At 36.9% G+C, this 23,288-nt stretch overlaps 1 protein-coding gene across 3 annotated transcripts in view; it reads left to right on the forward strand.

The window, feature by feature from the left end:
- The window catches only part of spock3 (SPARC (osteonectin), cwcv and kazal like domains proteoglycan 3), a 126,616-nt gene extending 110,420 nt beyond the window's left edge, over positions 1–16,196 (forward strand). For 2 of the 3 annotated variants that reach the window (XM_012967860.3, XM_012967861.3), the window contains 5 exons: positions 5,644–5,763; positions 6,178–6,399; positions 8,913–8,975; positions 10,245–10,382; positions 11,878–13,894. In XM_012967860.3, coding sequence (XP_012823314.2) covers positions 5,644–5,763; positions 6,178–6,399; positions 8,913–8,975; positions 10,245–10,382; positions 11,878–12,035 — 701 coding nt within the window. In that variant the 3' untranslated portion in view covers positions 12,036–13,894. 3 annotated transcript variants of the gene reach the window in all.
- Positions 16,197–23,288: the final 7,092 nt, after the last annotated feature.

Here is a 23,288-nt window from a genome sequence, read left to right on the forward strand (position 1 = left end):
CAAGGAAAGTCTCCCATAGGGCTCAATGGCACTCTGCAGCTCCAACCTGGCCCAAGGAAAGTCTCCCATAGGGCTCAATGGCACTCTGCAGTTCCAACCTGGCCCAAGGAAAGTCTCCCATAGGGCTCAATGGTACTCTGCAGCTCCAACCTGGCCCAAGGAAAGTCTCCCATAGGGCTCAATGGCACTCTGTAGCTCCAACCCGGCCCAAGGAAAGTCTCCCATAGGGCTCAATGGCACTCTGCAGCTCCAACCCGGCCCAAGGAAAGTCTCCCATAGGGCTCAATGGCACTCTGCAGCTCCAACCCGGCCCAAGGAAAGTCTCCCATAGGGCTCAATGGCACTCTGCAGCTCCAACCCGGCCCAAGGAAAGTCTCCCATAGGGCTCAATGGCACTCTGCAGCTCCAACCTGGCCCAAGGAAAGTCTCCCATAGGGCTCAATGGCACTCTGCAGCTCCAACCCGGCCCAAGGAAAGTCTCCCATAGGGCTCAATGGCACTCTGCAGCTCCAACCCGGCCCAAGGAAAGTCTCCCATAGGGCTCAATGGCACTCTGCAGCTCCAACCTAGCCCAAGGAAAGTCTCCCATAGGGCTCAATGGCACTCTGCAGCTCCAACCTGGCCCAAGGAAAGTCTCCCATAGGGCTCAATGGCACTCTGCAGCTCCAACCCGGCCCAAGGAAAGTCTCCCATAGGGCTCAATGGCACTCTGCAGCTCCAACCCGGCCCAAGGAAAGTCTCCCATAGGGCTCAATGGCACTCTGCAGCTCCAACCTGGCCTAAGGAAAGTCACGATACTGAAGCTTGAATGAATCCGAAACTTTCGTACTCGGCGTGGCGGCTACGAAAAAGTTGCGACAATTCGCACAAGTCGTAATGGCTACGAAAAAGTCATGACAATTTACGAAAAAGTCGTAACGGCTACGAAAAAGTTGTGACAATTTACGAAAAAATTGCAAAATACCAATCATTACGAAAAAAACGCATTCTGACGTTTTTCGGACGTTCGTGGATTAGTAAATGTGCCCCTATTAGTAACAGAGAAATGGCAGACCAATCATAATAATCAGGTAGGAGATCTTTGATTTTCATGAAATGATATAGACCCTTTAAGAGGCTGCAGGAATAATATTTACTGACTGTGATTATTCCAGTATAGATAACAGCATAATAGATACAATAATGCACTGGCTGTTCTTTTTTTACTATTACACAATGGAGCTTGCTTTCTGCCTATATTCTAGAACATTTTGGTTTTGAGGAGATACCTAAAACAAGGGGTACCCAATACCACTCTATATGTGTTTTTTAAGAAGTTCTTTTGTGACATGGATAAGAAATGCTACATTTTGAAAAAGACATAAAAAACTAGAGAGACAGAAATAGAGAAAGTCAGGTAACGACAGACAAGAAAAGACATACATATGTAGACTCCCCGGGGTACAGCGAGAGAGTGAGTGATAAGACGAGAAGGGACAGCAAGTAAAAGAAATTGAGATACAGTCATGCACTCACAGCAAGAATATATAAAGTTTAAGAAAAAGTACTGTGTAGGCAGAAACTGAAATAGACATATGGTAGATAATATTTAAAAATGAGAATAATATATACAAAATGTGGTAGGTGTAACATACTAAATTAACCTTTTCTATAGTAATGTAAATGTTTTGGTTAACATTAAAAAAAATTAAATCTTTTTGTCGTAATTGGTCACTTATGAACCACTAGCAAATTAGGCCATTAACATATTGCATAGCATAGTCCAGCATCCTTTGTGTCATTATGACTGCTAGAAGTTTCTGCTTCATTGTGTCTATTAGGAAAATATTATAAAAGTTGCCATATTTGCCAGTTATTATCTGGTAGTAACCAATTGGATGTTTGCTAATTAACTATTGCACGGTTATAACTACATGCTCATTGATAACTATTGGTTACTAGTTTGGGTGCAAACCTTTTTACTTATCCTATTAACCTGCTTACTCACACAAACAATAAGCATGTTAATTTGCGTTCTTGAGAAATGTTTTTTCTGAATAGGTTTAACAAAAGGGGATTTAAGCCCTAAAATAGAAATATTGTAAATATTCCCCTATAATGAAAAGTACAGATGTAGTGTCTGCATATTGCTGTGTTTGCAATACATTGCCTTTGGTACATTTGTTTTTTATAATGACCCTTACGATTGCTCTTACCTTAGGTAGGAAGCAAGAAACTATTAAAATTTAAAAAGGCATCTGGCTTTAGTATAAAACTATCTTCTGTAAACTGACATTTATTTCCATGGTTTAGATCCAGCAAGAAAGTTAACTGTTCCTGTGATTGTTACAAATGGAGTCAATGTGTGTAGCCAAACCTATGGATTGTCTGTGCTTCGTGTGAATTATTTACATGACTCTTCCCAATGCCGAGAAAGCCTGTAGATGAAATCTGTTTGTGATACCTTAGGCAGATATATGTACGTTATATGTGTATCTATTTATATTATATGTTCTGTGGTATAGTTATACTGTACATCACTTGTAAAGATAAGACTCTCTAAATTAAAGGAGCAGTGTACACCTTAAGATACCTTTGCCTATTGTCTATTGCCTACTGCCTATTGCTTATTAATCAAAAACATTTAAAAATTCATTTTTTGCCATTATAGAGCAGTAATTTAAAAGTAGGGCTGTTTTCACTGACCTTACCCCCTCCTCTCCCTTCTTCTATAAACAGGACAACCTATTTAGAATGTCCTACCTACCTTTGAACAAACAAACCCCTCTCTCCTCTATGCAGTGGCCTTTGAGTAGCTCATTATCATGGGCGTCTCTCATTATTTTTGAATTAAAACAACATGCAAAATGTGTGTTCAGAACAAGTATACTGTCCCTTTAAAGGAGAACTAAAGCCTAACTCAATAAGTCATGTAGAAATGTCAATCACATTGTCAACCACAACCCTTTAGCAGGGAAGATCTGTGCCCCCAAAGATGCCCCAGTAGCTCCCCATCTTCTTTTCTGCTGATTCCCTGCACATGCTCTGTGCTGCTGTCACTTACTGAGCTTAGGGACCCACTCACAATATACTGTATATACAGAATATAAATGTCACAATATAAGACTGACTACAATATAAGGATAATAAATAATACAGATAATTACTATATGTCAGCTCAGAAACCAGTCCCATTAGCATTATAATTTAAGAATCAGATTTGTAGAATTAGTTTATTTGACAAGCCAACCTCCTTTCCTATTTGATAATTTGCGACAACCCCTAAGCTTAGTGTCTCAGCAGCTGCTCAGAGCCCACTGAGCATGTGAGTGTCACTGACTCTTTCTAAAATGGGGAGCTCCAGTCACAACTGTAAAGACCTGGATTGTTGCTGCTATAGAGATGCTGAAATTTTAGGCTGGTGCAGTAAGTACAGTGTATAAAATATAGCATCGTCACTTTTAGGGTTTAGTTCTCCTTTAAAGGCTGGTTGCATTACATGTGTGGGGAGCTAATAGTTCATTGTAAGTTGGTTGGTTGCCTTTTTTTGTCCTTTTGTAATTATCTTGTTTGGTGATTTTATACATGCAACAAGTTGATAATTGTTATAGATAAAATAACCTTTGTGTTAGTGCCTTGAGCCTGCCTGATATATATGCGTTTAATGGCTACTGGAATTGATTGTAACAGCAGAAGCTCTTCGATTAGTAAAGACCTGAAGCAGTAGGCTGATATTGGAGTGAAATTTGTCTAATTAAGTATGCATCTGTTTGATTACTGTCTAACCTTTCTCAACCTTTACTGTCTGTCTTTGGTCATTAAATATTCATTTGTAAATCTATCAAGTAAAATTATAATCTGAATAGATCTAAATTGTAATAAGACAACTTAATGTTAGGTTTTTAAATGCCCCTAACTGCTCTGAGTTTGATAAAAGAAAATGCTTCCCATGTGTTGGTTCATTCATGGAACCACTTAAAGCCCGGATTTATATATTCTAAAAGCTGACCAAGGGACATAGCTTTATGTTCTTCGGCACATTCTTTGCAGATTCAGTCTTTGCAAAAAGAAAATGTGACTATACTAATTTCCACAAATGTCTGACATTTACTAAAAAGTCTAAACTGAAAAAGTAAGTGCTGGAAAAATTCACACAAGTCACGAAACAGTGACTTTTTCGACTTGTTGCACAAACAAAATAACATCTGCTATTGACTTCTACGTGGTTTCACAAATGTTTCACTGGCAAATTGGTGTATTTTAATTTTTAGCTGTTTTGTCACACAGTAAATCTAAAAAAAATTGTGACTTTTTTCTGTCACTAAAAAATCTAAATGGGAAAAAAATGACCCCCATAATTTCTTAATGGCAAAAGATCTTTTAGAATTACACATTCATTTTAATGTTGGATAAAGTTAAATACATCCTTTTTTTCAAATGCTTATCCCTCTATGCCAATTATTTACCAATAAAAAGCCTGTGTAAATTGCTCTAATAGGGTCTTCCAGTGTTTGAATCAATAACTTTATCAGTAACAATCAAAACAAACATGAGATAAAGTGAGTTCACAGTCACAATTACAGTAAAGCACATAAATTCTATATATTTTTTTGCCTATGGGAGAATAAAATCAATGTTATTTTGTAAATAATGAGAGGAAGTGAAGACTTTGCTTTGTTAAATATTTGTTTATGTAAACATTTGAGTATAAAAAAACTTGATCAAATTAACCCATAAACTTGAATGCATTGAATTCATATTCTACCCATAATTTTCAGTGGGTCTATGCCACGCAACAAATTGTTGCCTGTGTGCTCCCATACCTGGGGGCCGCTCAGTGTGAAGGAGTTGCTGAGATTGAGGGGTCACTCAGAAATGTGTCCACTTTCAGAGCAGGACATAGGGCATGAGGGCTGCCTGCCTGTGTAAGGAACTCCCAGAAGCACTGGGGGTGCTGTCTGCCACTGCAAGGAGCAGAGGGGAGTTGTGACCAAGTGTATGAGTGTTGAGAAGAGTCAGCAAAGTTTAGTGAGAAGCCAAATGTGCCAGAGGCTGCTGAGCTGATATTCCAGGAGGGGAAAGATAGCAGGGCTGAGTGAGTAGCCCGAATGTTCATGAGTGTGAGAGTCACCGTGGATGTGTGAACGTCATTGGGGATAGTGAGAAGCCCCAGTAAAAGGTTCCAGAGTGTGAAAGTTGCCATGGAAGGTGAGAGCCTTGAAGAAGGGACAAATCATAACCATATTTAATGAACTGTGAACTGTTATGTTTATGTTGGAAGGAGGTGCCCCAAATTAACTTATGCTGTTAGAGAAAAACGTGATGTAACATGTGGTGTCCCTGTCTCTTATGCTCCTGATCCTCTGCTTACCTGCCTACCATAATTTGAATTTGGGAATTTTGGCACAAAAAAATTTGAACCACAGAAATTCTGAATTAGAACATTGATAAGTCATATTTAATAACTTCCAATATTCCTATATAAGTGAGGACTCAACATCTCTTCTTGAACTTATAAAGTAAAAAATGTGTTGGTATACAGTACTTAGAAAAGATTTGTAATAGTTTTGTTTTAACAGAAGAGTAACTGTCTGATAGCTTTTTTCCTCAAGACAAAAGCTGCTGGTAAGATCATTCATTGGATTGGATTTCTTTTTATTTTAGTGTGCACAGATCGGGAGTTTCGGGAGATTGCCAACCGACTGAGAGATTGGTTTAAAGCTCTTCATGAAAGTGGTTTCCAGAATAAAAAGAGCAAAACAGTAACCCGAGCAGAAAGAAGTAGTAAGATATTTATATGTTGTACTATATGCACTGCTGTACTGATTTATGTATTTAGAATAGTAAATAAATAAATCTTGAATGAAATCATGAATAGACTCATTAGGAACTGGAGTGACTTGTTTTGTGAAGCAGTCCTACAAAAAGGTAACCTAATTTAATGGTGACACTCACATGTTTTATGTTAAAGCTCACATTTTTTAACCATTTATAGAACTATTTTTAACTCACAGTAAGTACATACTTCACACCCCATGACCTATTATTGGTTCCTACAGTCAACACCTAATGATTATGATGATGCTTAAGCCATTTGTGTACTATGTAGATACAGTAGTTTTATTACATGAAGCTTTTTCAGTCAGTGCAGAATAATCTTACATTATATTTTGTATAACTCATCTTTTTCGCTCATAGGGTTTGATACCAGCATTTTGCCAATTTGTAGAGATTCACTTGGATGGATGTTTAATAGACTTGATACAAACTATGATCTCCTGCTGGACCAGTCAGAGCTTGGAAGCATTTATATTGACAAGAATGAGCAATGCACTAAAGCCTTCTTCAATACATGTGATACATATAAAGACAGCTTAATATCCAACAATGAGTGGTGCTACTGTTTCCAGAGACAGCAAGGTAAAATATGAAGGAGATCCATCCTCATTCAAAAGTTCAATATTAGATTAAATAAAGAGCATAATTTATCATGCTTTTACAGTTAGCGCAACAAGAGATTCTTCCCAGACTATTTCCAAATAATTATACTGACCCCACCACTTTGTGGCCAGACGTTGTAACTGGTTACACAATTCACCAAAATCTTTAACAGTTTGTATTACTTAATTGGTCATTACAAATGAAAGTTATTCTGACATCTACAATAGCATTAAGAGTTTCTCATGATTTTTTTCTCGGTCGTGCTTTGTGCAGAATTAGGACTTCGATCTCATTCATTTTATATCTACAACAAATAAAGTACACAAAAAACAATGTTGCTAATTATTATGCATTAAAAAACATGCTTCAAAGAATGCTGGTTTTTAAGCAGCCATGTAGCCTTCCTCTGAATTATGAAGAATTAATTTCCAGCCCTTCAGCAAGGGGGGTTTTATAGGTCTTGTGTTGAGCAAACAATCTGGACAAATATTTTTGTTGATGGATAATGGTGAGTTCTACAGTTGGACAGGTTTGCATCATATCCCTTTGTGCAACAATATCTTTTTACCAGCCAACAGCCATAGTATTTCTTCACATTAATAAGTTATCCTTCTATATACCAAACAATGATTTTTTCATTTCAACTGTTCAGCTGGTATAGGACAATAACTACATTTATATAAGCAAAACAAACATATAACCGATTATTATTATACATAATTAAATGTATTTAATTCATTGTTGACCTACAGAGTGTATTCTGCAGTGTCAATTAGGGTGAATTAGTAATCACACCTTGTAGTAAACACTGTTTTGAAAACCTTACTCTCTTTAGGCAACAGCTGTTAAAAAATACATCCTACAGGTCAACAATGATTTGAATATATTCATCATGTTTAAATAAGAGGAATCTTGAATATCAGCCATGCTAGTATACCGGAGAAGGTCAGTAATACTTTGGCTTGCACCCAAGGTGATTTTACCTGAAGGCCCCTGTAACTAGAGGCACTAAAGGACAAGAGTCTGGAAACTGTTACTGTTTTATAATTTTGTACATTACTACAAAGAAAAAGTTGTAAACTATAACAATTGCAACATTCTGTCGAAAATAGAAAGTCCTCTGGACTCTAATTCAATTGTAGGAAGAAAACAAATTGACATCTCTCTGAGGAACCCCCCTTTTGCCATGTTTTTGAGGACAGAGGTCTCCCAAGAAACATTATTCTTTGTATCTGGTTGAATGACAATATTAATCCCACAACATCCTGAGCCTTATTATTCTGTAGCGCGTAGAGGTGCAATGGAGTACCTGAAGGCAAAAAGGAAATTAAAACGTATTTCAGAATGTTTGAATTAACGAGTTTAAATGTAAAGTTTTCTTTTTAGCATTTAAAAATCCATGTTTTCAGTTGCAAAATGCAGACTAGGAGACTCATTCAAATTAAGGTCATTTTTTAAATTAAGGTCATTTTTATTTGCATTAATGAGCAGATGAGTGGCATTGCTAATGAGAATTTCAGAAAGACATGGAACCCTTGGCTCTCACACTTAACAGCAATCATTTTCTTTATAATAATGTTATAGTTGAGCTTAAGCATGATATTAAATGATTTCTAACAGTAAACTGATAGCTGAAATCATTATTTAGAAAATATTTCATGTTTAATTGATTTTGAAAATGTGATTGAAACATTATTCTGCATTTTATTTATTTGATTATGTGTTAAAATATAACAGGAGAATCGGGGGGATTATTTATAATGTTAGACAAAATGATTTATACCCAAAATAAATTGGAACTGGCACACTTGAAAAGCTCTGTTGTTCTTACACGTGAATTAATGCCGTTCATTGTTATGACAGAAATAATCCATTACTAAGAGCTTATTTTCTTTTTAATAGATTTGTGTGTAAAAGTTTCTTCTGTGGATTTCAGATTGTGCTATATATTGTGATCTGAATAAGTCTGTCCTATAGAAACCAATATTATCTGAGGCAAATGCAATCCCTTCTCTGTCCCAGAGCACTGTGCAGGTTTTTGCCCTAAAGCACACTAGTAAATACTTGATCTTCATTTTGAAATGCCTTGACCCATTCATTCTTTCAAAAACTTGAGTGATGAGGGCATTTTCTTACTTCTATCTATGACAGCTCGTTTCGTGCCTTATGGGGCACTTACTCATATGAGTAAGGCACAATGTGCATTAAACTGTTTTTTTTGTCCTAGTAAATCTTATTTTGATTTTTCACTACTGTTTTGATTATTGATGGCTTAGCAGATTTACTTATAGTATAACCCACAGACTGGGGTTTTTGCAAACAGTATCATCTATTACTATTATTATCACAAAGACTTTACTACCATTGTTGCCTTTCAAGCAGGGCATTTACACCATATCCATTTCTTAGTTTATTTCAATCGAATATTCTTTGTAGCAACCACATTTATGTCTCATTGACTATCAACAGGAATTTTTTTTTATTTTTTACAGATCCCCCTTGTCAGACAGAGTTAGGCAACATTCAGAAACAACAGGGAGGAAAGAAACTTTTAGGTAAGTGAAGAAGATATTTCTTGGTAATTTTGATGGGACACTAGTATTAGTGCAGTCTTTTCTCAAAGCCTCACTTGCTTCCTTTCCACCAGCTAAAATGCAAATTACCACGGGGGAAACTTACTTGGCGTGGTTACTTTCTGAAGTAACCCAGAGTTTCCTTGCAAAAAAACTTTGCTTATTGTACGCATTCCATCACAACTGTGTGAAGCAAATAACTGAAGATAACCACAGAGAGATCAATATTTTCGTAAATGAACCTGGTCATGTTTTTACCATGAGCTTGGTTCTACCCCAAATACACTCTGTTGTACCTAGACCAAAACCTCCTGTTCTGCTCCTGCTGGTGGTATAAATATGGGTGAATCCTAAATAATTCCAGAGAGCTGACAGGTCTGCAGCCATTTTGCAGGTTGCACCTGTTTTGCTGCATAAGGCACAAGATACATCATGTTTTGGAGCCCTGTACTTTCTACCTGCCTTGAACAGCCAATAAGTACAGTTCTCCTTTTATGTACTGTATTATAGGAACTGCCAGTTGTAGCATTTCAATTTCATGCAATGTTCATACAGTGTGACTCTTCCCACACTGAAACAACCACATCAATGCCAATTGCACTTGGCCTGCAGGAACAACTTGTGTGCCAGGATTGACACATCATGCAATCACACCTGCAGTTATACTGGAGTGTATTATGGATAGAAACATGGCAATTTTTACTGATCCTTTTGCAATTTCCACAAAATCAATAAAGAAGCCATCTTCTGCATGCTTACAGTTAAATTCAAACTTGACCCAACATGAGTCTAGGTTTGGAAACCAGTTGCAACAAGTCAGATATTTACTACTGATAGGTTGGTATTTAATGCATAGCTTAATTAATTTACTGAATGCAGTCATAGAAACTTCTGCTTGGTTTTGCTGCAGTCTCCATTCATAAAAAATTGCAGTTGCTAAGCAATGATAGGACTTTTCCTGTGAATTTACACATAATGCATCATGTTATATACAGCATCTTTTATTGAATATGGACTTTAGTGATTCAGTATGAGAAGCAAGGTTACCACTTTAGAGTAGGCAGTTATCATTCTTGGTAAAACTGAAATATGAATAAATCAGCTTGCCAGCTTGCAATGTGTGGAAAATGTTGTGATTAACATACCCGCGAAAATCATTTCAATAATGTTTCCCTGAGGATGTAGTTCATACTTTCCCTTCATTGAGCCATTTCTGCTGCAGTCATTTTTTGTGCATATTTATTTTTGCAGGTTATTACATACCAGTATGTGATGAAGACGGGTACTACAAGCCAACTCAGTGCCATGGAAGTGTCGGCCAGTGCTGGTGCGTTGACAGATATGGCAATGAAGTTTCAGGATCCCGGAAAATTGGCTCTGCAGAATGCGGTAAATGCCAGATATTTGTATATTTATTAACATTATTCTGCTGTTTTCCCCAGTTTTTGTGGTTTTATTTATTTTATTTTTTTTTAACTATTGCCCACTAATGGTTTTCAAGATGCACTTTATCTATCATTTTTGGGTTTGGCTGAATATGCCCAAGAAATTTACATAAAAAAGCAATAGAATTTTATGTTCACAAAAAAAATCAGTAAATCTGCATTTAAGCGGTACAGTGGCAACCAATAGCATTTTAACTTTAATTTTTCTTCCTGCCACTTGCACAACCAAGCTAATGGTGGATTAGTTACTATTGGTTACTGCCCAAGTGCAAATATGTCCACAGTTTTTTTTTAAGCACAACAGAGACCGTTTCCGCACACCCTGGCTCTCCAAAATTGATCACCCGGTGCACTCTGCTAGAGGGATCGGCACCCTCCCAAAACTGCAAAGCAACAAAAAGCAAAAGCACTCAGGGCTACAAGGGAAAGCCCTTTAAAAAATTTATTGCGGAGGTGCAACGTTTCGGAGCAAACCTAGCCCCTTTATCAAGCTTGATAAAGGGGCTAGGTTTGCTCCGAAACGTTGCACCTCCGCAATAAATTTTTTAAAGGGTTTTCCCTTGTAGCCCTGAGTGCTTTTGCTTTTTGTTGCTTCACAGTTTTTTTTTGCCATGACTTTAAACGATTGTGATTTTTCCAATTTACATTTTTCAGAAATCTGAATACAGTTGTGTAAAAAATGTAATGACGATCTCGATACTCTATGTCCCTGAGGATGCCCCTGAATCTAACAAGATGCAAGACTTGAGACCTACGTTTCAATTGAATTGCATGCAAATGACATTATTGATTCCATATCCTCTGTCCTGCCCATATAAACGATGGGCAGATTTACAAAGGGCCAATATTGACACAGGTTGTGTTGCATGCACATTTTTTCCATAGTGCAATTACACTGGAACACAAAACTGGGTGATTTATCAATGTTCCAATTCAATTTTTTTCCATGATTCTAATTTTTTTTTGCGAAAAAAATTAGAATTATAGTTTCCAAAACTCAAGTGTTCGATATTTATCAAGTGCAAAAAAATTTGAAAAACTCAAATGTAAAACTTCTAAAAAGCTAAATAGCTTGGGAGGTCATGTAGAAGTCATTGGGAGTAGTCCTAGTAAAAATTTGTTATTGTTATTTTCAATTTGAGTTTTTCAAATTTTTTGAGAGTTGTCGAACCATTGAAAATCACAAGAAGAATATGAATTTGATGCAATTCATATGTTTAAAGTTTTTTACATTTGAATTTTTTAATAAATAAGCAAACATTCCAGTTTGGTACATTTTGAGTTTATTTGAATTGAAAAGAAACTCTTAAATTCACAAATTTGAAAAAATGCCAAGTTGCTCTGTACATTTGTGCTGTGAGTAGTGATGAGCATATTCCTTAACTGCTTACATGAGTATAGTCAACAAATATTTCAGTAGAATTGTATTGTATTAACAGGAAGTGATTCGGAAACATCCGGAGATTTTGGCAGTGGAGATTTTCATGACTGGACGGATGAAGAGGATGACGAAGATGAAATGATGAACGATGAGGATGAAATTGAAGATGATGATGAGGATGAAGGTGACGATGAGGATGAAGATGGATATATTTGACATTAAATAAGGCAGATTTATTCTATTTTTCATGTCAACGAAAAGACATCACTTAGAAAATTACCTTTGCTCACTTAACCACCAAGATGAAAAGAATTTGAAAACAACGTGTATATTTTGTATAATCATATCAAGTATTAAAGCTGGAGTCATAGACTTTTGTTTAACGGTCATTTATGTGCTTATGAGCTTTTATATGCTTTTGACAAAGAGAAAACACATTTGAAGTATAACCTGAAGAAAACATACATTTTGAGGACAAGAATATTTTGGAGGAAGCAGAATCAAAGAAATGATTATACCTGTTATCTGTTTGCCGTAGTCTGAGTTGCCCAAATGTTAAGAACCCTAGGATATAAAATTAGCCACCAGATCTGGATTTCCACTCCTTACTGCAATATGTTGTTGTTGTTGAAATATAATTCTGTAAAACCAACGCTTATGCGTTTCCTCAGATTATGCAGAAATGTGTTTATTTTTGTGGGCTTTCAGGTATCCTTTTGGGTTCAGCTTTTTCTTTTAATATTAATTTTAAAGTAATTAGAACAAATTTTGGGTGAAGAAGTTGAGAAGGAATATGGTTCTGGGTGTGGCAGTTTAATCCTAATGAGAGTTTTTGATCTGATATTCAGCATTGGGTATTTGCCCATTTAGGCTGCATTCATTGTTTTTGCATGCATTACAAATACTCTCAATATACCATGGGTGTCTGACCTCGGCCATCCAGTTGTAGCACTCAGAAAGCAACAGCTGTTAAACAAATGTAGTTCAAGGATATTTTGAAAGCTGCATGTTGGACCCACCTGGCATATTTATTTCATTTACATAACTAACTGTATATGCGTTACCTTGTAAGAAGGTCGATAAGAACCTGTTCACAAAGGAAATCACCTTCAGTATTATGATGTTACCTGAATATGTTTTGGAATATTTCATGTTTGATATAGTTATTTTAATTAGCCATGTAACGATACAGAGTGTCTTTAAATCCAGTTAAACCTATAAGTCTGATATATTTTTATATATCTTTAAGCTCCGTTAGTCACATAAGTGGAAGAAATAGTGAATGCATTTCAGAGTAATTACTACAACTATTATGTTTTCTGAATGAAAGGAAATCCTGTTAACTCGAGTAATAGTTCTTTATTGCTTCTATTTACCAAGCTCAGGAAAAGAGTGCCTTGCAGCTCATGAATATGTCTCACTTGGCACATATCTCCTTTAGCTATTGTTGCAGGTTTATTAGTCCTTAAGATTCGTTCTTGCAGGTTTATTAGTCCTTACGGTTTGTTCCCGCCTGTGCTCAGAAATACTTACCCGCCCATAATTGTACTCCAAAGGCTTTGGAGTAAACTCTACATATTTTACTTCATTTTGCTTAGTACAGCAGAAAACCTATGCTAGATACAGGCTTTGGTATTTTTCTGAAGGGGTGATAAGCAAATGTTAGGGTTTTCCTGTGCTGCTATGCCTGGTCATTTCTGTTTCTGATCTTTTCCATGCTGACCATGTCCTCCTAGTGCCAGGCAGTCCTCCTTCACAACTACACATGATTCTTTCAAGTACATAATAAGAGTACAGAAAGGCAAAGAACATGAAGGTTTTAGCAACAGCAAGAGAATAGTGGAGTGCAATGTAGAAAATGCCAGTTAAGTCACTGCCATTTTTATGGAAGGTATAGAAAGCAATGAAATATTAGGCACATTAATAGGGAACAAAACAGGTTTTAGTTTTAATTCTTCAACCTATAACTTTTCAAATATTTTAGGAAACAATGTTGTCCTTGATATTAAGTAGTTGTTCAAAAATTTGTACCTTCCTATAGTACCAGTATCAACATGGTAGCCCTGAAACAATAACCTCAAATGGGTGGAGCTTGCTAGTAAGAGTGGGCAAGGTTTGGGGCAGATCTTTAAAACAAGAAAGGAAGCCTTGACATGTGGAAAGCCCATGAGAAAAGGCGTCAATCTTCCGTTACTAAATGGTGACAAAATTTGCATTATTGATATTTTATTTTGGTACAGTTATTTGCATACTTTAACTCTACAAAAATATTACAAGAGTAAAACAGGAATTGAAGAGCTGTATTTTTATTGAAAAGCCTAGTGTAGCGTTGCAGATGTTCTTCTAAAGGGAACCCAAGAAAAAGGGCTGGACCCTATATAAAGGTACAGGGCAGGGGCTGGCCCTTAGCCCACAGAATACTTTGTGCGCCACATACCATATACTTGGTATATCCCAAAATCTTCCACGACATCATAGTGAATTTTCGTATGATTAAGCATATTGAATTGTATCCCAATACCTATTTGTTTGTTGCTAATTGTGGAACAGAAGCATTTGTGAGGTACCTCTTAAATAAGAGAGGTTAAGGAAGTATCAGGGGAGGTTCTACCATGAAGATGAGAGGTGAGAACCTTGTAACTCAGCAATCATGTGACCAATAGGTGTGTTACTAGGTTCCCACGGCTTACAGTACACCCAGAGTCTTGGCATCCATTAAGCCTGCACCTTCCTACTGTACCTGACAGCAGAGCCTGTTTGTTGCTTAACTCAAGATCATTGTAGGCAGCCAGCCTAAATACTGCTAAATACTATTGATACAAGATTCTTACCAACACTAGGTGGCAGTGCAAACAAAACCAAGAGGATGCAGTAAGCCCTAGGTCTCCAAGAGATGAAAATAAATCTCAGCAAGGTACTATAACAGTGATCCCCAACCAGTGGCTCGTGAGCAACATGTTGCTCTCCAACCCCTTGGATGTTGCTCCTAGTGGCCTCAAAGTAGGTGCCCTTTTTTAATTTCTGGATTGGGGGCAAGTTTTTGTTGCATAAAACCCAATGTAAAGCCAAACAGAGCCTTCTATAGGCTACCAGTCCACATAGGGGCTACCAAATAGCCAATTATAGCTTTCGTTTGCACCCCTAGGAACTTTTTCTATGCTTGTGTTGCTCCCCAACACTTTTTCCATTTGAATGTGGCTCACGAGTATAAAAGGTTGGGGATCCCTGTACTATAACCTAAGAAAGTATCAAGGATCTAGATTAAGAGCTCTGCTCTATTAGATGGGAGGCCATTATAATACATTAAAGGGCTTATTTATCAGTTTTCGAGTTTGTGAATTCGAGTTTGTGTTTCTAAATTGAATAAACTCGCATATCGAATGGTTGCTTATTTACTAATAAGGAAAACTCCTTTGAATAAAAAACCTGAATATCTCGAATGTTTCGAGTTTGAGAATATGGCTTGACTTTGCCTATGACAGCCCCCATTGACACCTATAAAAACTCGCAAGCTTTTATATGGCGAATTTTTACATTCAAATTTTTTGCACTTAACAAATACCAGACATTTGAGTTTTTGAACCATAACTCGAATTCAAGTTTTTTAAGCACAAAAAAAATCAAACTCGATCGTTGATAAATCACCCCCTAAGTCTTCTGGCATGATTATGTATATAAATGCTAATTTTCTATTGAATTTAGCAAGACTTATAAAGACCTATCCTGCTTGTTACTTTTTTCATAAAGATGCCTAACCGAACAAGAATTTTGGCAGATATATTGTCTGTGGTGCTGAGCTGTCGGTTGGACATCCCTGGTATAAACTGATAATGTATCAATACTTTATTGGCGTAATTCCTGGGTTGGCCAGCTGGATCCTGGTGACATTTAAATACATCTCCCCTAAGCAGAGTTCCAGATTTTCCCAGCTCGCTGCATTAATACTAGATTAGGTGCTGCTGCAGGGATTGAGAAATGGGTACTTTTTCATTTTTTTCTTTTACGTAGTGTGAATTGGATTATGCTTATAATTATTGTGTATGTTTGCATTTCTTTCCTAAGCTTAAAAAGCTTACTTTATTCTGTATAATTATGTTGGCATGTTAATTCATTCAGTAGATCCTTCAAAACTCCACTACCTTCTTGTATATTGGCTTCGAGCCCACAATAAAATGGGAAAAGTAAAACTTTCCACAATTGTTTCTTTACTTTCAGTGGTGGTCCCCCTGTAATTCATTCATTTTGTGTTACTTTTTATTTGATCTGAAGAACATTATTGAATAAATTTACTGTTTATCTTATGAAAAAACTGAGAAAAATGCATTTTCTTTTATACAGTTTATGTATAGTTTGCAAAATAAAGACTCTTATAACGAATACGTGAGTAATTATTTTAAAAATATGTTTTTTAGAAGTAGAGTGTTGAGTTGGTAAAAAAAATGTATTTGAGAAATCTCCCTACTAATTGGACAACTTACATATTTCTACATCAAATCATGTTGGTAGATCTGCTTCAAATGGACTTCAGGGTCCCTACGGTCTCTCTCTCACTAAGAGTTTAGTATAAAAACTATAGTTAAACATATCAATTAACTGTACACTAAAGACTTAATCATGAGCCGCCATCATATATGAGAAGCACTAGCTCATTCTGGGGCAAACCCACCAATGCGTGGAGCCATTATTTTCACTCAATAGTTTTTATTGGGTTTCATTAAACAGCATTAGAAAGTGACTTAATTTTAAATGTACAGAGATACAATGTACCCAAAAGGGAAAAAAAGTATTAATGCCCGGTCGACATCTAGCCATTGCCATGAGTAATACAGTTATTGAGCTGACTTTTGTTGCACCACCAGAGGTACTGTTGGTCCAGCCTAGTTTAACCCCCAGAGGTCCTGTGTTTAAAAGTATCCATCTTCTTAACAAAGCACTAAAAAATATAAAGTAGCACTCAGTTATTGGGTATTGGGTTCATTTCATGTTTAAATGAATTTTAAGTAAACTTGAAAGTATGGGGATCCAAATTATGAAAAGATCTCTTATCCAGAACACACCAGGGGGCCGATTAATTAACACGAGTTCGGATCCCGAATGGGAAGAATTCGGATTGGATACGATAATTTCTGAAGATCGTAAATATCACAAAAATGCTTACGAAAAAATCATATTAGTCGCGATAATATGGTATTGGCAATTCGAAAGTCACGAAATTTTCATACCGAGCGATTGTAAACAGCGGCAGAACCTTTCTGAATTTTTTTGCGCAAGCGTACGAAAAAGTCACGCGGGCGTACGGAAAAATCTGTGAAAATACGCTCAGAGCATTCAAATGAACGCTCCAAGCGTTCGTGTCTTAATAAATCTCCCCCTAGGTCTTGAGCATTCTGGATAACAGGTCCCATACCTGTACTATACTGTATCATCTTCCAACATTGGTTAAACTACAACTACAACTTTTAGCACCTGTCCCTGCCACAAGTTGTATCTTGACAGCTGTTGAAGGAATGACTTGTGCTCAGAGGAGCCCCATGTAAATAGAAAAAGTGAATGTAACACAAAAGAAATGATACATTATTACTATCTGGTTAGAAAGGCATTTTTCTTCAAAATGCATTTCAGTTGTGCGGTATTCAAGCAAATGTAAGTAAATGTCAACAGGAATCATTTCTGTGAATGTATTTCCTGGAATTCCTGCAGACGAGAGATCCAAAAGGAATTATTTAGCTCATCTCTACTTAGAAATTTAAAAAAAAACTTTCACTAAGGAATGTGTACACACGTATCCACCGTTATGTAATAAACCAACATCCCACCAATGCATTTCCTATGAATTAAAGGCCGGGGTGAGGGAGTTATACATCTAACTGGCATTCAGGGCACATTAGCTATGAGAACACTCTCAATCCTTTGTCAGACTTCATCAGAAATGTACCAGTAACCGTAACATGAACTCTTTTTTTAATAGTCTTCCAATAAATGAGTGCTTGTTTCCCAACAAAGTCTTATGAAGCCTTCCTTGCTAATTACTTCAACTCATTAAGCTATAAACCAAATCCACTGTATGATCCTGTGTCCAGCTTTCATTTTTTCACCATAGACTAATAATGCTGTGCCACCTTGCACTCCATATATTAACACATAAGGGCTTGTAATTGTTACTCACTGCTGCAAACCCGATACGTAAACCGCGTGCAAATAGGCCATGGAAATGCATTGATTTCTAGTGACCCGGCTGCAAATGTTTCTATGTACAATTTCTATGGACAATTCTCTGGCCATTTTAGCATCCAGCCCGACATTTAACAATCATATTTAGATGATTTAATGGCCTGTGATAATATATGGTGTGTGAATCTACACTCTCCAAGGCTTTCACAAGTGCAATGCAAAATTCGAGATATTTTCTAAGCATGGTTGCATTGAGCACAATAGGCACACAACATGAAGTACCTTTCTGAATAGAATCAATGTACTGTCAGATTTGTGCCCATCTTAGTGCTTTGCACTTCTATTAATAAGTGAGCCTTTTCATCTTTCTCCTATTTATAATTTATTTTACCCCCTTTGTTGCCATCAATATTTCCATGTTACACATTATTTCCCTTGCTTCAAATGTTCTTCACTTTTGGTACTGTGTGAGTTAATAGGTATCTGCTCTTCACCAGAGGCATTAGATACCACCAGGACCACCATCACAAATCACGGGGCCCTGTACTACAAAAACTATCTGGGCCCGCCCTCCTGGTGGTCCTAATGGTAAAAAAAAATTAAAAAACAGCTAGGGGCTCTAATGGTAAAAAAGCATAGATGGGAACCCTAAAATACACTCACACAGGCACTAATGGGCTCCCCTTACTACCCAAAACCCACAGAGCCCGGGACAACTGTCCTACCTGTCCCCCACCCCCCATGATGGCAACCCTGGATACCATAAGTCCTCTGTATTCTCACTGAAAATAAAGTTTATGCTTGTCATTTCATGCATTTAGTTTATCAACTGTAAGGCTTATAACATGGAATTTCTCTCCAAAATCCATTTCCATGGCAATCACGCCTCAGCCAGGACTTCGTGGAACCATAAACCATGTAAGCCATAGCTGACATTTAATGTACAAGGTACAAAATCTGAGAAACTAATTCTATATCTGTAGAATTTACCTTTTTCCCTGACATTTTTGATAAATTATGAAAATAACAATAGTCTAAAACTTGTCATGTAAAAAAATGGCTAAGGTTTACTTGACCCTGAGCACAAAGAAAGCACAACAAGAGCTCTTAAAATGGATTTGGATGTCTTTACTTTAATAGAGACTGAATTCTCTGGGTCAATGTGACATTAATAGCATACAGAAAAGATACAGCCACAATATACAGTTACTTTATCATTTGGTCCATTTTAAAAAGTATATGCCATATTAGGATAAAGTTCAACAAAAGAGTATGCCATTAGATCTACAGTTATTGACTTAATTAATGCTAACATAAATCTGTACATTTCTTATTAACTTTAATAATTGACTAAAAATTTAGACAAGGACAAATAGTTACTGTCAAAATTGATTAAAGGAGCTGAAAAGAAATTACTGTTCCAAAAGAACGGTGTTAATCCACATAAATATGGGCATGAAACCAAAAATGGATATCTATGGTAGATTCACCCCATAAGACAAAGTCAATGATGCCTACATGCTCCCTGGCAAATGAAATGGTTCTTGCATAGCAAACATTGTAACTGTTCCCAATTTTAATAAATACTTTTATATTTGTGATGCTTCTGTTATTTGGGTTTCCCTTGCACATAAATTCCACTGCAAATCTATATGAAGCATAAATATGAATTGTAAAGAAGAAGAAGAGCACTGGGTGGCATGGGAGTGGTGCAAGTGCTTTACATGCAGTACTTTGGCCAGTACTATTCTATGCAACAAGTGCTATTTATATGCTACAGCATGCGTGGAGCAGTTTTATGCTGCAGTCTCATTATTATTAATGTTGGCCTACTATGTTAATGTGTTTATATGGATAAATTAGGTGCTTTATGTTGCAACCTTTTTTCCCCAAAAAGTATAATATAAGCCTTACAATAATGGCTACATACATACTAGAGTTCTGAACAAACAGGACCTCACTAAAAGTGGCATTTTCTCCCACAGGAAATATAAAAACGTCTTCTCCTCTGTCTCCTTCTCTTGAGCAGCCATATACTTCACACATCACTTCCATCGCAGGCTTCATGAGTAAAGGCTTAATCTGCCAGCACAGCAAGCAAACCAACATGCTGGGTAGCGCACATCATTATGTAACCCCTTAAGGCAATTTCTGTGGAGCATCTTTGTTAAATGTTTTTTCTTTAAAGAACTAGAAACACTAAAAATGCCTTTCTCTGAGCTGACATGTTGTTTGCTTCCATCCTATACATGCAAAAATGCTTTCTTTAATACATCTGGGGCTTATAGCGGTGTGTTTGCGCTCAGCTCTGTTCACATACCATAAACATTGTTTTACTTACCCAGAGTGTGCTGGTCCTACCTGCAAAACTTACATATTTATGACCATTCACCTTGAATAGAAAGCAGTGATTGAGTGCAGACGCTTTTATCAAATATGTTTTATATATATTTCCTAACATTAAAGTGTTAATTAAAGTGTTATTTCCTGTTGAAACTGGTCTATTAAGTCATATATTGCCTTTAAAATGTTTTTGCTGCATTAAAACATGTGGAATTGTGTTATATTTTATGATCATGAATGCCAAGCCACGTACAATATTCTTGGGGTCATTTATGATTTGCGGGGACAGGATAAAATGTGCCAGTAAAGGCATAACCTTTCATGTTTTTGCCACTTAGCACCCTGCTCCTTGACAAGCACTCGGGGGCACAGGTCTTTGAACTCCAAAATGGAGAGTAAGGATTGGTTCTGTGTCCATGAATACAACACTGCCTGCATTTGGCAGCACTATAATCAATGAGAAGCGAGCTGGGGACACAAGCAGGCGTTGGGGCAAGTCTAGTGAGTTGAACACTCTTTGCATCGCACACATTGACCAGTCTTGGTAACAACCAGTCAGAAAGTTTGTGTAATTGTTACATTTGCTGTAAATTACCCAAAACTTGTTATGTATTGGTAGCCATATATTTCAGCACTGAGAAAAAATTGCCTTGTTTTCACCTGAGCCCCCAGTGTGCTCAGTAGATCTTATGTCGGGGCAAAGGGGTCCTTGAGGAGATTATTATTAACATTTATTTATAAAGCGCCAACATATTCCGCAGCGCTGTACAATAAGTGGGTTTCATACACTGGACATACAGAGTAACATATAAAGCAATCAATAACCTATACAAGAGGTGAAGAGAGCCCTGCCCAAAAGAGCTTACAATCTACAAGGAGGCACAAGGTGTGAAAATCTTCCATCCCCTATTTATAGGCTCCAAGCCTTCTCAGATACATCCAAGGTTTTTATGTTATATAAGTGTAGCTTTAAACCCGACTTAGGTTTTAAAAAGTAAATAGAATTTGTTATTAAAATGAAAGGAAAGTGAGGTTTATAAAGGAATAATCTGTATAAAGGAATCGCTAACTGCCTGCACATTTCTAGACAGCAGTTGAAGTTCTCAGCTCATCACATTGCCTAGGTAACATGAGCGACCCCATCTCCTCCAGGGTCACTTGTTCTTTAAGGCTTGATGATACGTGGCTTTGCCCTTGGAGAAAGATAATAAGCGTTCTAAGCATGGTTATTCCTCCCTATTGTGCTTTTGAAGTGGAAAAGCATATTCCAAATGCAGCATTTTATTCTTTTAGATGCTAATATTTTCTTCTCCTTGCTGAGTCCGACCACAGAATGAATGGAAAAAGAGGAATTATGGTGTGTTATGTATCAGAGAAAAGGATATGGACTTTAATGGACTCCTTACAGAATTACACCACAGGTGATGATGATTAAGGGGCTTATTCATAAACCACTGAAACCGGGGCGAATTCTATTTCAGTGCATGTTGACATTCTTTTGAACAAACAGAAAAGCACTGAAAAAAAATGTCTGAAATTGAAAGAAAAGTCAAATTATAATAATACACCTCATGCCAATTTCCAACTCTATTCTTGCCCAGGAATAAGGCATATTGACCAAGACACATATAAGTAGCCCTGTCCTTCCCTTACTCTTACACTATACAAGCACTTATATGTAGTTATATGTTATTTGTCACAAATATATTATAGATATATATAAAGGTAAGGCCTTTCCAGGACTGGCTGAAAGGGAAAGAACAGAAAAGTAAGCAGCTTATGGCCAAGATATAAAATTGAAGCCAGGTTAACCCAGCAGATTTGCAGCAATGCTAGTTCTACTCTCTGGCTGGGGGCCTGGGGAACAGCATAGACATTGGCCACTGCAATTTTTAAGCTCTGTAATTACATTTATGTACTTCCATAGAACCTATTGTTTTGCCCAGTTTACCTGAGTGGCAAATCATTGGCAAGGACTGCATCAGCATTTTTAATTTCCCTTAGACATATGCCATTTAGTATTGCATATCCTGATTACTACTTACATAGAAGGTCTTTTACAGGTATGGGACATGGTTTTCCACAATAATTGGGAGCTGGGGTTTTCTTGAAAATTTTACAAATTTAAATTGTTTAACTTAATTTGAATCTATTAGAGATGGCCGTCCCATAATGGGTTTCCAGATAACAGATCCCATAGCTAATCATAATACAGATTGGCCGGGATGTCAAACTGCAGCCCCATAAAAACCCAGTGAAATGGAATGATCATGGCTACATTCTATAAGAATAGGCTTGAAACCCTGTCACAGTGAGCAGTTTAATACCACGCGTAAGTTATTCATTTTCGAAAAGGTAAAAAAAAGTCTTGCTGTGGCAATTTTTTGTATTGCCTTTTGTGTTGTTTAAAACCCTGTTGGAGCCCCAGTCACTTTGCTTAGCCTGATAGAGTGATATCACATCCTGCTGGCTGCTAGGGAATTACTGTCTCGGAGACATAAAAAAGGAATATGTTGGCTTACTATGGAAAATGATCATGGCACACCGCTGTTCCTGTAATCTGCAGACATGCTGATTGAATGAAACATTGTAGAAAACAATGCATTACATTCATTATTACATTTAATAGTTGGTCTGTTTAGAACTCCTGTCTGAAATGTTGTGTTGTGAGTGGGAAAAAGAACAACTGCTGCTTTATAGATCTTAGGAAGAAGTAAAGGGTTTAAAAAAATCATTACAAAACTAAGATATAAGGACTGTTTATGTTTTTAACGGTGTTCATTTTTAGATATCTGATACTGATATTTTCCTTGGCTGCCAGTTAGTATTGTACATAGAGAGGCTACTTGTTACACATTTGCTACACACATACTGTACATTTAGCCATGTACCTGGGCATATTTCTCTTATCTGCTGAAATAGAATTACAAAATACAGTATTTTGCAAAAGGTTAA

Source organism: Xenopus tropicalis, chromosome 1 (genome assembly GCF_000004195.4).
Source record: "Xenopus tropicalis strain Nigerian chromosome 1, UCB_Xtro_10.0, whole genome shotgun sequence".
NCBI classification, from domain to species: Eukaryota; Metazoa; Chordata; class Amphibia; order Anura; family Pipidae; genus Xenopus; species Xenopus tropicalis.